The sequence below is a fragment of the Talpa occidentalis genome, unplaced genomic scaffold (assembly GCF_014898055.3).
Source record: "Talpa occidentalis isolate TD23 unplaced genomic scaffold, MPIMG_talOcc4v2.1 talOcc4.3, whole genome shotgun sequence".
NCBI lineage: Eukaryota > Metazoa > Chordata > Mammalia > Eulipotyphla > Talpidae > Talpa > Talpa occidentalis.
Genome location: NW_023603184.1, coordinates 127,738,204 through 127,751,337, shown reverse-complemented (window position 1 = coordinate 127,751,337; position 13,134 = coordinate 127,738,204). Strand labels below are relative to the sequence as shown.

General features: G+C 39.7%; 1 protein-coding gene across 6 annotated transcripts in view; it reads left to right on the top strand.

The window, feature by feature from the left end:
- The window catches only part of INO80D (INO80 complex subunit D), a 56,312-nt gene that overhangs the window by 21,035 nt on the left and 22,143 nt on the right, over positions 1 to 13,134 (top strand). For all 6 annotated transcript variants that reach the window (XM_037523909.2, XM_037523904.2, XM_037523910.2 and 3 more), the window contains 3 exons: positions 965 to 1,710; positions 9,393 to 9,501; positions 12,382 to 12,606. In XM_037523909.2, coding sequence (XP_037379806.1) covers positions 965 to 1,710; positions 9,393 to 9,501; positions 12,382 to 12,606 — 1,080 coding nt within the window. The remainder of the gene's footprint in view (positions 1 to 964; positions 1,711 to 9,392; positions 9,502 to 12,381; positions 12,607 to 13,134) is intronic.

Here is a 13,134-nt window from a genome sequence, read left to right as displayed (position 1 = left end):
AAAGGGAATTATTTCAGTACCTACTACAGTTAGGTATAGAGATGTTCTATGTAGTTATAGGTGGCTATTGAGGCTCATTTCATCTGTATTCGCACTTACTAGTTTTATTGGTTTACTTCCTCCTTCCCTTCTTTCTCTCTCTCTCTCTCTCTCTCCCCCCCTTACACACACACACACACACACACACTGTAGACATGTGACTTTTTTTTTTAAGGGATACAGTCTTTTTTTTTTTAAAGATTTATTTATTTATTTATACATATACTGGGTATAGTCAGAAGCGCGGGAGGGTGAGAGAATTCACCAGAGCCAGAGCGGGGAGCAGAGCAGGCAGAAGGACCGAAGTACACTGCTGAGGGGAGCAGCGGGCGGCAGGAGAGGTCTGCGCGCCATGTGGGACCCTCCTCCTGTGGCCGTGGAGCAGCCGGGGATCAAACCAGCGCTGCAGAGGCTGCAGGCAGCTTCACAACCCAGCGCTCAACCGCTGCGCCACCTGGGAGGCCCAACACGTGACATTTTTAAGGGTTATGTCATATGATCTTTGTGAGTCTCCAAATGCATGAACGGCATTCGGACATATATTTTTTTTCTGCATAAGAGAAATTGAAGTGATCTTTCATCTTTTTGCTCTTTGTTCAGTTACCATGTATGCTGTGAATAGAGAGTAGCAAAGCCGTGTGAGATGCAGTAGCTGTGTTCTTGTCCAAGGCCACTCTCAAGCTGAATGGCTAGGTTTTGTCTGGCAGCCTCTACATGTACATTTACTTACTCGCTTCAGCAAAAGTACCACAGTCTTTAAGAACTCCTTGAGGTAGCAGAAGTTGCATATATTAAACCCATGGATGTCAAGAATGACTACATGCATTGAACATATTAGGGTTCCTGTTTTAGAATATGTAGCTCTGTATTGTTTTTCATAATATGTATAATGAACATTTTCCCATGTGTGTGTCTATTTTTAAAGGTACTGCAACAGCCACCTGCAGGTACTTGGCTTTATCCCGAAAAAAGAGAGGAAGAAAAAGAATGATCCTATAGATGAGGTAAAGGTCAGGCATCAGATGGATACCATGGCCTTTAGCCTGACGGTGCCCACACTGGCCTTGAAGATGCCCAATGGACTGGATGGAATGTCCCTCTCTCCACCTGGGGCAAGGGTCCCTCTCCACTACCTGGAAACTGAGTTGGAAGATCCATTTGCTTTCAACGAGGAAGACGATGACCTGAAGAAAGGGGCCACCGTGAGGAAGAAGCTGCAGAGCAAGCTGGCCCAGAATCGGCAGCGCCAGAGAGAGACAGAGATTTTAAAAGTTCGACAAGAGCACTTTAGTCCCCCTCCTGCACCTTCACAGCAACAGCCTCCGCAGCCACACTCCCACCTGTCACCTTTATCCACTTCTTTAAAACCTCCAGCGCCACCGCAGGGTTTAGTCTGCAAGTCACCTCAACCTCAGAACACCAGCCTACCAATGCAGGGAGTGGCCTCCACCACACACACTATAGCACAAGCCAGGCAGGCGTCTCACAGGAGGCCTCTGCCCCTCCTGCCATCCAGTCGGGCACCCGTTGCGGGCCCGCCCAGGACTGACCGGGTCCTTATGAAAGCCACAGCCTTCTCGCCACACTTCTCTTGTATAAGTCGACTGCAGAGACTGGTGAAACTGTGCACCCAAAAGCATCAGTTGGACACTGATCTGTTTCCCCATTTAGGTGAGTTATCCATTCTGCCATATCATGTGTATGTGATTAACAGACCCTGCTGCTTAGTGGGAGGCTTCATTTTCATAACTATCGCACATGTGATAGGGAAGTGCCTCATACAGTGGTCCAGTTAGAGATCTGGACTGAGGCAGAGGCCTTGAAGTAAATATACTGCCGGGGTACTATCACTTTGTGAGCAGATACAGAAATAGCAGTTGGGAATTTAGCATTTCTAGTCCTCGTTTCTATTGGGAGTGTTAATGGCTACATTAACAGCAGTTGTGTTTGTATGCTGTGTGTCTAATAAAGTTCTTTACATGTCTTATCATAGGACTTTGGAATAATGATAGTGGTGTTAATATATGCCAACAGTTTTTTTTTAAACTTTTTTTTTTTTTTTAGTTCCCAAAGCAATATAAGCAATACCTGTTCACAATATCTGTGGAAAAATACAGATAGAAATGTAATGTAGTCAAATGTCTGTCTTTCCTTTGTTAATTCTAAGTCATCTGTTTTGCTCAAGAAAGTCTCCCTGATCCCAAGTTTATACAAGTATTTTCTATTTTCTTTACTAGTATGATTGTTTTTCATCATTTAAACCTTTAATTCTTTTGGAATTTATTCTTGAATTTGGTGTAAGCTATGGTTTTAATTTCAAGAAAAAGTGTTTGCATGACATATAACCCCAGTAGCAAAATGGGCAAAGGTTGGGGATACTTCAGTCACCACAGCAGGTGTGGAAGTGCAAATAAAATAACAGTGACTTACCACCGATCGGCAAAAGCTATATCAGAGTTGATGAGGATATGGGATCTCATACATTGCTGGTGAGTAATATGGCAGTAGTTGCTAATTAATAGTATATGTATAACTAGCAAACTCACTATCCTATGGATAAAAACATACCAGAATATAAGGATGTATGTTCAAGGATGTTTATTGCAACATCACTTAAGATTTTAAAAATCTGCAAACAACCTGAACAACCAATAGGAGACCTTGAGTAAATTATGGCACATACATTTTATGTATGAGGCAGCTATTAAGAAGAATGAATGAAATCAGGTTATCTTTCTACCTGGATGTGCCCATGATATAGCAAGTAGAAAAAGTGCAGTTATTGTATTGTCCCATTTTTGTAAATACTAGCAAAGTTAATGAGCAAGGGACATTATTATATCTTTGATCAAGAGTATGGCTAGACATTTGCCTATTTCACATAGGAAAAGTATGAATGCATATATACTACCAGGCTGAGGAATTAGATAGTGTGTGATTTTATGGAGATGGGATTAATAACTCCTCATCTGTATCTTTATATTGTTCCATCTGTTACTAAATGTTATTAAACCAGGCATGACCTTTGGTATTTAAAAATAATAAAACTTAAAAAATAGAAACAAAAATAATAAATTAGAACATCCCAATTCCTATTAATATCCATTTGTTAATCCTTGATATATCTTTAGATATATAAAATTGAATTCCTGCGATAGGTACTGTTTTATAACCCTTTTTTTTAAGGTTTTCACAATATATTATCCAATTCATAATTTTCATACCCAGTATAGTTTGTCATAGCTGAATTCTCTCTCTAAATTATTTCCAGTTTATATCATGAATTATTAGATATATAGAGCTTTTCTAAAAATGACCCACACATTGTTAATTTTTCTTTTAAATATATTCTTAGAAATAGAATTGTTGGGCCTCCCTGTGGCACAAGCGGTTAAGTCTCAGCACTCTGAAGCTATCTACAGGCACTGTGGCATGAGTTCTATCCCTGGCCAGGGAGCTACCCACATGGAGCAGCAGACCTCTCCTGTCTTGCCCACTGCTCCCCCAGCAGTTATTACAGTCAGTTTCCTGTTTTGCTTCCCTGCTCAGTCTCTGATGAGTCCTTTTACCACCCCCACCACCCCCTGGCACTCTGGCCTGTACCCCTGCTCTTGTACGCATAAATAAATAAAATAAATCTTAAAAAAAGTAGAATTGCCAATTCTACTTCTAAGAATTTTAATTACAATAAAAATGTAAAAGCCTTTACATTTTTTAAAAAAATTTTTTAAAAGATTTATTTATTTATGCATATAGGAACTGGGGTCCAGGCCAGAGGTGTGGGGGTTGTGAGAGGATTCACCAAAGTGGGGAGCAGCACAGGTAGATCTACTGAAATACACTGTTGAGGGGAGGAACAGGTGAGACAGGAGAGGTCTGCTGCACCAAGTGGATTAGCTCTGTCGGGGGCTCGAACTCATGCCGCACTGGCTAGTGCTAGCTTGATAGTGCTGAGACTTTAAACCCTATGCCTCCTGGGAAGGCCCTATGTTGTCTTTTTTTTTTTAAGGATTTCTTTATTTATGCATATAAGAACTGGGGTACAGGCCAGAGGTGTGGGGGGTGAAAGGATTCACCAGAGACAGAGTGGGAAGAGAACAGGCAGATTGATGGAAGTACACTGCTGAGGAGAGCAGCGGGTGAGTCAGGAGAGGTCTGCTGCGCCATGTGTCGGCTCCCTGTGGCTGCTGGATAGCCTCATAGGTTGTGTCTTAACTGTGTGGGCCACCAGGGAGGCCTATTTTGTGTTTTTTAATAGCTGAAGAGCATTCCATTGGATAAGTGCGAGGAATTTTTTTCAAATAATTTTGGGTATTTTTCTTTGTACATCAAAACCCGTCAAGGGGTAAGTAGTTTTTTAGAGTCTAGTTGTAATGTAAACATTTATAACTTTATGAAGGAACTTTGCATGCAACTATAAGGGACTTTGCATGCAGCTACATTAAAGTTCATTGGGCTGTCTTTTATTGTGAATGGATTTTTCACCTGTGTATGCTGTTGTAACATCATGAGTTGGTCGTTTAGAAAAATACTGGCTTACTGAGATACACAGATTTTCCAAATGTTGATATACTTAATGTTGCAAAATTAAAAAATCTCATACTTTAATATTACCACCAATCTCAGAAAAGCCTATCAACTATTAGTAAGTTGTCATGCTCTCAATGATTGAATCAAGTTCTCCAAAAATCAAAAATTCAGACTTTTAAGTCAAAATACGAATTTTATCATTGGCAACCAATACCGTCCATTGTTTTCCTTGAAAAGTGATAATTACACTATAGGAGAAAATGACTGCCAAATATCCAAGTCTTAATAACCATAGTTGTTTCAGTCATTCTTCAGATAAAAATGGTGCTGAATGAAAAAAGCCATTCAAGTCACAGTGAACACAGTCACACAAGTGCTCTTTGTCAATACAACTATCATAGCTTCTTCATATGCAGCAGAGGTCTTAATGTATACTTCAGGCATCATAAAGACTAATATTCAAGAGTAGAGATTTAATAAAATAAACCATCTTTAATAAATAAGGGCTATCTCAAGGATATTTTTACACTAAGGTGCCAACAGTGTTAACCACCATGGTTTGTATACCATCAGTACAAATGTCAGCACAGTGAAAAAGGTAAATCATGTCTTGGTATTTTTTTTTTTTAAGATTTATTTAGTTATGCATACAAGAACTGGGGTACAGGCGAGAGGTGTTGGGGGTGAGAGGATTCACCAGAAACAGAGTGGGGAACAAAACAAGCAGACAGACGGAAGTACACTGCTGAGGGGAGCAGCGGGCGAGGCAGGAGAGGTCTGCTGCGCCATGTGGGTTGCTCCCTGGCCAGCCGGGGGATCGAACTCGTGCTGCAGTGGCTGCAGACAGCTTTATAGGTTGTGTCCCAACCCCTTGCACCACCAGGGACGCCCCGTCTTGGTATTATTTTGAAGGTAATGTTGACTTAAGGAATTCCCTAAAGAGGGCCTCAGTTATCCCTGGGAATCTGTGGACCATACTTTGAGTGAGAATTGCTATTTTGAATTAATAATGGAGCTTTAAATATTTGTCCATATGCTTTTGGAGCAGTTTTATTCCTCATTATTTATTTTTTACTTTTTTTTTTTTTTTATTAAAGATTTATTTATTTATTTATTTATGCAAGTACTGGGTACAGTCAGAAGCGCAGGAGGGTGAGAGAATTCACCAGAGCCAGAGTGGGGTGCAGAACAGGCAGAAGGACTGAAGTACACTGCTGAGGGGAGCAGCGGGCGCGGCAGGAGAGGTCTACGCGCCATGTGGGACCCTCGCTGGTGGCCAGGATTGAACCGGCGCTGCAGAAGCTGCGGGCAGCTTCACAGCCCAGCGCTCAACCGCTGCACCACCAGGGGAGGCCCTATCCCTCATTATTTTGCCTTTTAAGTTTTTCTTTCATTTATATTGATGTTTTTATCTTCTATTGATTGGTAAGAGCTTTTTATACATATTTTGTGTTTGTTGCCAAGTCTCTCCTCCCATTTGTTATTTGCTTTTGAATATCTAATGATTTTGGAATTTTGAAATTAAATTTTTTATGTATTCTCTTTTTTTTTTAAAGATTTATTTATTTATGCATACAAGAACTGGGGTCTAGGCCAGAGGTGTGGGGGGTGAGAGGATTCACCTGAGACAGAGTGGGGAGCAGAACAAGCAGATTGACTGAAATACACTGCTGAGGAGAGAAGGGTGAGTCAGGAGAGGTCTGCTGTGCCATGTGGGTAGCTCCCTGGCCTGGATCGAACTCATGCTGCAGTGGCTATGGATAGCTTCATAGGTTGTGTCTTAACCCCTTGCACTACCAGGGAGGCCCTATATTCTCTCTCTTTTTTTTTTTTTTTAGGTTTCTATCTCTTGAGTCAGACTTTCCTCACCCTTGCCCCCCCACTTCATTCTTGGTGTATATAAACATGTATGCCTACATTTTTTCTTTTTTTTTCTTTTTATTTGTGTGGAAGAACTGGGGTGTAGGCCAGAGGTGCAAGGGGTGAAAGGATTCACTAGAGACAGAGTGGGGAGCAGAACAGGCAGATTTAGTGAAATACACTGCTTGAGGGGAGCAGCAGGAAACAGAGGAAAGGTCTGCTGCATCATGTGGGTTAGCTCCCTGGCCAGGGATCGAACTCAGGCCACAGCATGATTGCGCTGAGACTTAACTCCTAGACCACCAGGGAGGCCCTAGATTTTCTTTTTAGTTCTTCTGTTACTTATATTTTAGTCATCTGTTATGAGAGTCATGAGAGTTTAACTTTTGAGACAGATGTAACATTTCTGAAAAAGTATTAGTCCACCATTTACCTATATCATCTACTAAATTTTTTTAAAAGATTTATTTATTTATGCATACAAGAGCTAGGGTCAGGCTAGAGGTGTGGGGGGTGAGTGGATTCATCAGAGACAGAGTGGGGAACAGAACAGGCAGATCTACTGAAATACACTGCTGAGGGGAGCAGTGGGCGAGAAGGGAGAGGTCTGCTGCACCATGTGGGTTGCTCCCTGGCCGGCTGGGCATGGAATTCATGCTGCAGAGGCTGCAGATTGCTTCACAGTGTGGTGCTTAACCCCTTGTGCCACCAGGGATGCCCTCATCTACTAAATTTTCACTTAAATTTTTATTTCTGAATACTGGCAACTTTAACTTTTTTTTTTTTTTTTTTTTTTTTTTTTTTAATAGAGGCATGATTTATTTATTTGTTTGCTGGTTTGTTTGTTCGTTTTGTTTATACATGCACTGGGTACAGTCAGAAGCGCGGGAGGGTGAGAGAATTCACCAGAGCCAGAGCGGGGAGCAGAGCAGGCAGAAGGACCGAAGTACACTGCTGAGGGGAGCAGCGGGCGGCAGGAGAGGTCTGCGCGCCATGTGGGACCCTCCTCCGGTGGCCGGGGAGCAGCCAGGGATCGAACCGGTGCTGCAGAGGCCGCGGGCAGCTTCGCAACCCAGCGCTCAACCACTGCGCCACCGGGGAGGCCCCAACTTTAACTTTTTTAACTGAAATTTTGTGTTGCATTGAGGGCTGACTTTTAGTCATTTTGAACAGAATGAAAACTTAAAGAAAGAGTATTATCTTTTCATTTTATTTAAATTCAAATGTATTGGAATGCACATTTCCAAAGAAAAGATTATTTTGGAGAAACTAGTAACTGCAACACAACCTGCATTATGACCAAGCACAACCTGCATTCATTTCAGCAAGTACTTAGAGAAAAATGCAGTCTTGTAATTAGCTTTTACAGTCCTGTCTGGGCTGGTTATCTCAGTTAGTTACATTAAAACTAACGATAATGAAGCTAAGATCAAAGGTTTACTTTATTGGACAGTTAATTTCACAACTGGAGAAATATTTCCACTTTAGTTCTTATGACTTAGAGTTCACATTTTCAGAGAAAGTCTAGGTGTCCTGGCAGTGATAAAAGATAACTCATTTTATAATTTTTAATTTTGTAATTTTTAAAGATGCCTTAGTTGTGACTATATTTGAAAGGCCTCATCCTTCAATATACTGAAGCTGACATTGTTGTGATTGCTTAATGTGTGGGTTTTTTGCTTATTTGAGAACAGAAAAGGTGGATTTATTAAAATACAGGAAGAGAAGCCCCGGGCAAGAGATCTGCTGCCGACTGCTTGTTTTTCTATAGATTTTTTTCCAAAAAAATTAGTAATTTTAGTGTAGAAAAAGAAACTTACTTCTTGAGGTGACCTGACATTTTAGAGAGTAACCTTTTTAACTAGATTTGAGGTTTGTTGATGCCAGTGACAGTGTTATTTAATTTTAAGCATTTATAATTTGCATTTCTATTAACCTTTTCTTAATTTCCCTATTTGGCACAGACAAACTCGTTTGAATTATGGGAGAAATATGTGAGGTCATTTTTAGCATAACTGTCTAATGAAGGTAGTCTTGATTTTTGAGGGTCTGATTTTTGAGGAAGACAGAATGTTAGTTATGGAGATAGAAAGTCAAAGTTGTACAGTAAATGAGTGTATTCGAGTTACATAGCCACTCTGTTAAGTTTTAGACTGTGCAATGTCAGTCAGACCTATTCAAGATATAAAACTTTTAAGAAGGTAAAATGTTTATTTTGGGAGGCAACAATTTTCTAGTCATTAAAAATTTTAAAATAAGTAAGCATTGTTCATAGTATATGTCTCTATTTTTCCTCTAAACTTGGTTTTCAAAGTGAAGCACATTAAACAGTATGGCAGCTATTGTTTAAATGAATGAAAAGAAACCCAAGCCACATAGAAATAGAACCACCTTCCTGTTTCTCTTCCTCTGGGAGCAAGAGTCAGAGGGTACCCTGCTAGTGGACAGAGTCCTGTCTTCTGGAAGTATCTGAGCACATCTGCCTTTGACCATTTACCCCAGAGCCCTTGGTTGAAGTGTAGAGTGACTCCCTCAGCATGTTTTGGTTTTTGTTTTTGCCTGAACACATGTTCAGCTTCTTCCCCCATCATCTTGAATATGTTTTATATCTGTCTGACATTATTGTAGTGTATGATGTTTTGCTATTTGTAAGAAATTACACCTTTTTTTCCCCCTAACCTGAACTCTCTCTTTACCTGTGTCACTGTGACTCCATTAGTGAACAACTAATGAAAGAAGTTCATCCTTGGAACATAACCCTTTTGTGATAATGTCATTTTTTAAACCTGAGTGTATATCATATGTTCATTATTAATATCTGTAAGAACATGGAGAGACTCATCAGCATTTCGTTACACTATGATAGTATTTGCCTTATTTGTGCTGTGTATTTTGTACCTTTTAATCTAAATTTAAATAAGAGCAAATTTCCCTGACTTGCAACATCCTCCCATCTGCCCCAGGGCTGGACTGGTCTGAAGAGAGTGGGGAGGAGCCGGAGGACTCAGAGCAGGCCTCTCCATACCAGGTTGCATGGTCCATCCGAGAAGCCCTCAGATACGAAAGACACATGTGAGTCTCTTTTTGCTTTACTCTTAAATTGCTATTGTGGTAGGTTGATTTTTCTCTGTATATACTATTTTTTTTTTAAGCTGGATCTAGTTTTATTGTAATAGTAGTAACCTAGGTACCTGGGAGAAAAATATTCCATTATTTGAAGAAAGCTACTCTTAACTGTTTTTGGTGAATCTATTTCTGTGCCTGTTTCACTTATCATTGAAGGAACCAATTAAGTTGAATTTAGAATTGATGCATCCATTTACACTGTGGTCCCTGCCTACCAGATCTCTATAGTACTGGAAAATACTACACTTTTTTTTTTCTCTCTGAAGTTCCATTTTATATGTCATTCAAGACTTATCATCGGTATATTCTTTCAGATAGACATATAAATGAGCTTAAGCTTTCTTAGGTACATATACGATCAAGCATGTTTTCTGAGTGTAATAACATCAACTTAACTTGGGATATTTCAGGTTAATTTTTCAAATACTCAGCACAGTGCCTGGTACCTGAGAAATGATTAAAAAGTGGTAGTTATGATTTCTATTTTAATTTTCAGGGTGACCTAAACATCAGTATTGGGAGTACTGCTATTTGCTATTGATGAGGAACAATGTATATTCCATTTCTGCTTCTGTTCTCACAGTTTCTTGAACATACGGAACATAGTTATAGTAACTGGTTGTTGATGTCTGGTTTACTAATTTTATCATCTGTATTGTTTGGGGTTCTCTTTCTGTTGATTGATTTTTCTCTTTATGGGTTCTATTTTCCTGTTTCTTTGAATGCCTGATTACTTTTAATGTCGGACATTTTTATTTATTTGATTTTTGGTTATTTTTGTCTTAAATATTTTAAGATAAATATTAAAATAGCTAAGTAATTATAATACTTAATATTTAAATATTATTGAGTTTTGTTTGGAGATGTAATTATGTTATTTAGAAACGACTTTCAAGTCTTGCTTTTTAAGCTTTGCTAAATGGGACCACAACATACTTGGGTTAGCACTAATTTTATCCCAGTCTTGAGGCAATACACTTCTCCAGAGCCCTGAGTATTACAGGTTTTTCCACTCTGGATGGTGAGAACACAAACTAGCCCTGGCCCTGGGTGAGCTCCAAGGATGTGTTTGTCCTATCCTTTTCATGTAGTTTTTCTGGGTATTCTCACCCCACATAAGGATCGATTCTCAGGTAAAGACTCAGAGGATCCTTCTGCAGATCTTTAAAATTCTCTCTGAGCTCCTCTCCTCAGTATTCTGTCCTGCTTAATTCTGGCACTTCTTGGTTAATTAGATATGGAAGGACACACAAAATAAATGCCTTGTATCTGAAATTTAATTAAAAGATGTGGGCTAGAAAACAGATTTGTGTCTTTATTATGTCAGTCAATGTTAAAGTTTTGGAAATGAATAAGAATTCCCAGAAATGGAGTGAGGACTAAGACAAGAGGAAAGAAGAAAAATGAAGACTTGCTGTAGTACTTCAGGGAACAATTCACAGTAAATATACCTGAGAATCTGAAATTTTAAAAGCTTCTAGATTTTTCTAATTTGTGCTTAGATATTTGAATCATTGTTCTCTTTACCACAGTGTTAGTTACTGATTCTGTCCTTTTGAATTGTTTAAATTTCAGGATATGTATGTCTTGTCTGAATTGCATTGCAAATTCCAGGAAATGTTTGTTTCTCTTCGGCAGTACTCAGCAAAATTGACATTCAGTAAATTTTGAATGTTGAATAAACAAAAAGACTGAAGTAAAGATCCTTCTGTTGGTATATCTGTAATAGACTATATACTGAAGAAAACACATTACTTAGGACAGATAATAAACAGAAGTTTACAGAATCACCTGTGAAGGGCTATTGTGATGGGGGAAAAAAAGTAATATCATTTAAGAAGAGAAAGAGAAACCAAGCAATGATGTACAGAAGATTAGCAAGATAATATGGTCTGTGGTATCACACTTATGTTATTTATTTGTGTTATGATGGAAGAGAAAGAAGGTAAAATGACACAGGTCAGTTTTCAAGTCTATTATGCATTATTCCTAACAGAAAGGTGAGATCACACTTGCTTGATACAAAAGTGACCTCTCTAACCTCCCGAGATACAGATTCCAAACATCTAACAGAGCCATGTCAGTTAATATTAGCATAATGACAAGAGCCTCAGTATAATCCCTGGTATATGAAATTCTGTTTAGTGTCTATATAGATAAAGTACCATGGCATGATTGTGATCCCTACCACCAAAACTCCTTAAGAACTTAGCAAGAAAAGGCTGTATTTTTTTTACATTTTTTATTCTATATATATTCTATACATATTTCTCATCATTCTTCCTTTTTGTACAGTGTATGTTTTCTCCTGTCAGATGTAGTCCCTGTAAAATTCCTACCACCAGTTCACCCATGGACCATCACCATAGTCCCTTGTGCTCAGAAAAAGCTGGTTTGAAACAACTAGTACATCTAATAGGCAACTCTTTGATAATGCACTGTTAGTATTCACTGCTCTACTTCTGGTCTGACCTAGCTTATAAAAATTGTGATCAGTATTTCCTCATAACTGCCATGTCATTTACTCAGATATTTTAGTAAGTAAAGAAATTATTTTCTTCCCAAGAACCCCTGATCACTTAAAATCTAGAAGACATGGCTGTATTGTATCTAATTGTGACATGCCCAGAGGTTAAACTTCTTAAAGCTGTTGAAATTTCTGTGCTGCATTATTGTTGAAACAGTGTGTTTATTTTCAGCTCTACTGGAATTTTCTTCCTTTCATTTTGTTAATTATACACTCACATGCCACAAGTTCTAACCCTGTGCATCCAGCCACCTTGAGCCTGTCTGTAATCAGTCTTATTTCTCTCCCTGTTTTTCCAGGTCAGACGATGATGATACAGAGAGTAGGAGCTCCAGGGTGACCCAACTTTGCACTTACTTTCAGCAGAAATATAAACACCTCTGCCGCCTGGAGCGGGCAGAGTCCCGCCAGAAGAAGTGCCGGCATGCGTTTAGGAAGGCTCTGCTGCAGGCGGCCAGCAGGGAGCCAGAATGTGCTGGTCAGTTGATACAGGAGCTGCAGAGAGCTGCATGCAGTCGAACCAGGTAGAGTCCCAAGTTCCTGTTTCTCAGGAACTTGTCTCAGTCTGTTTTCTGTAGTTTTTTTTTTTTTTTTTTTTTTTTTAAGATTTTATTTTATTTATACAAGAGCTGGGGTACAGGCCAGAGGTGCAGGAGGGTGAGAGGATTCACCAGAGACAGACTGGGGAGCGAAACAGGCAGACAGACCAAAAGCACTGCAGAAGGGAGCAGCGGGCGAGACAGGAGAGGTCTGCCGCGCCATGTGGGTATCTCCCTGGCCGACTGGGATCGAACCCGCGCTGCAGAGGCTGCAGACAGCGTCACAGCTCTGCGCTCAACCTGCTGTGCCAGCAAGGAAGGCACTGTTTTATGTAGTTTTTAAGAGGCTGGTTGAGACACAACGGGTTAAGGACATGTAAGCCTGAAATATTTAAGCATTATATTTTGTTTTTGTAGCTCGGATAGAGTTCTACAAAGGTGGCAAAATAATGCCACCATGAACTGACAGTAAAGTTGAAACACTACTATAGTTTTGCTGGAGTTTGATTAAAA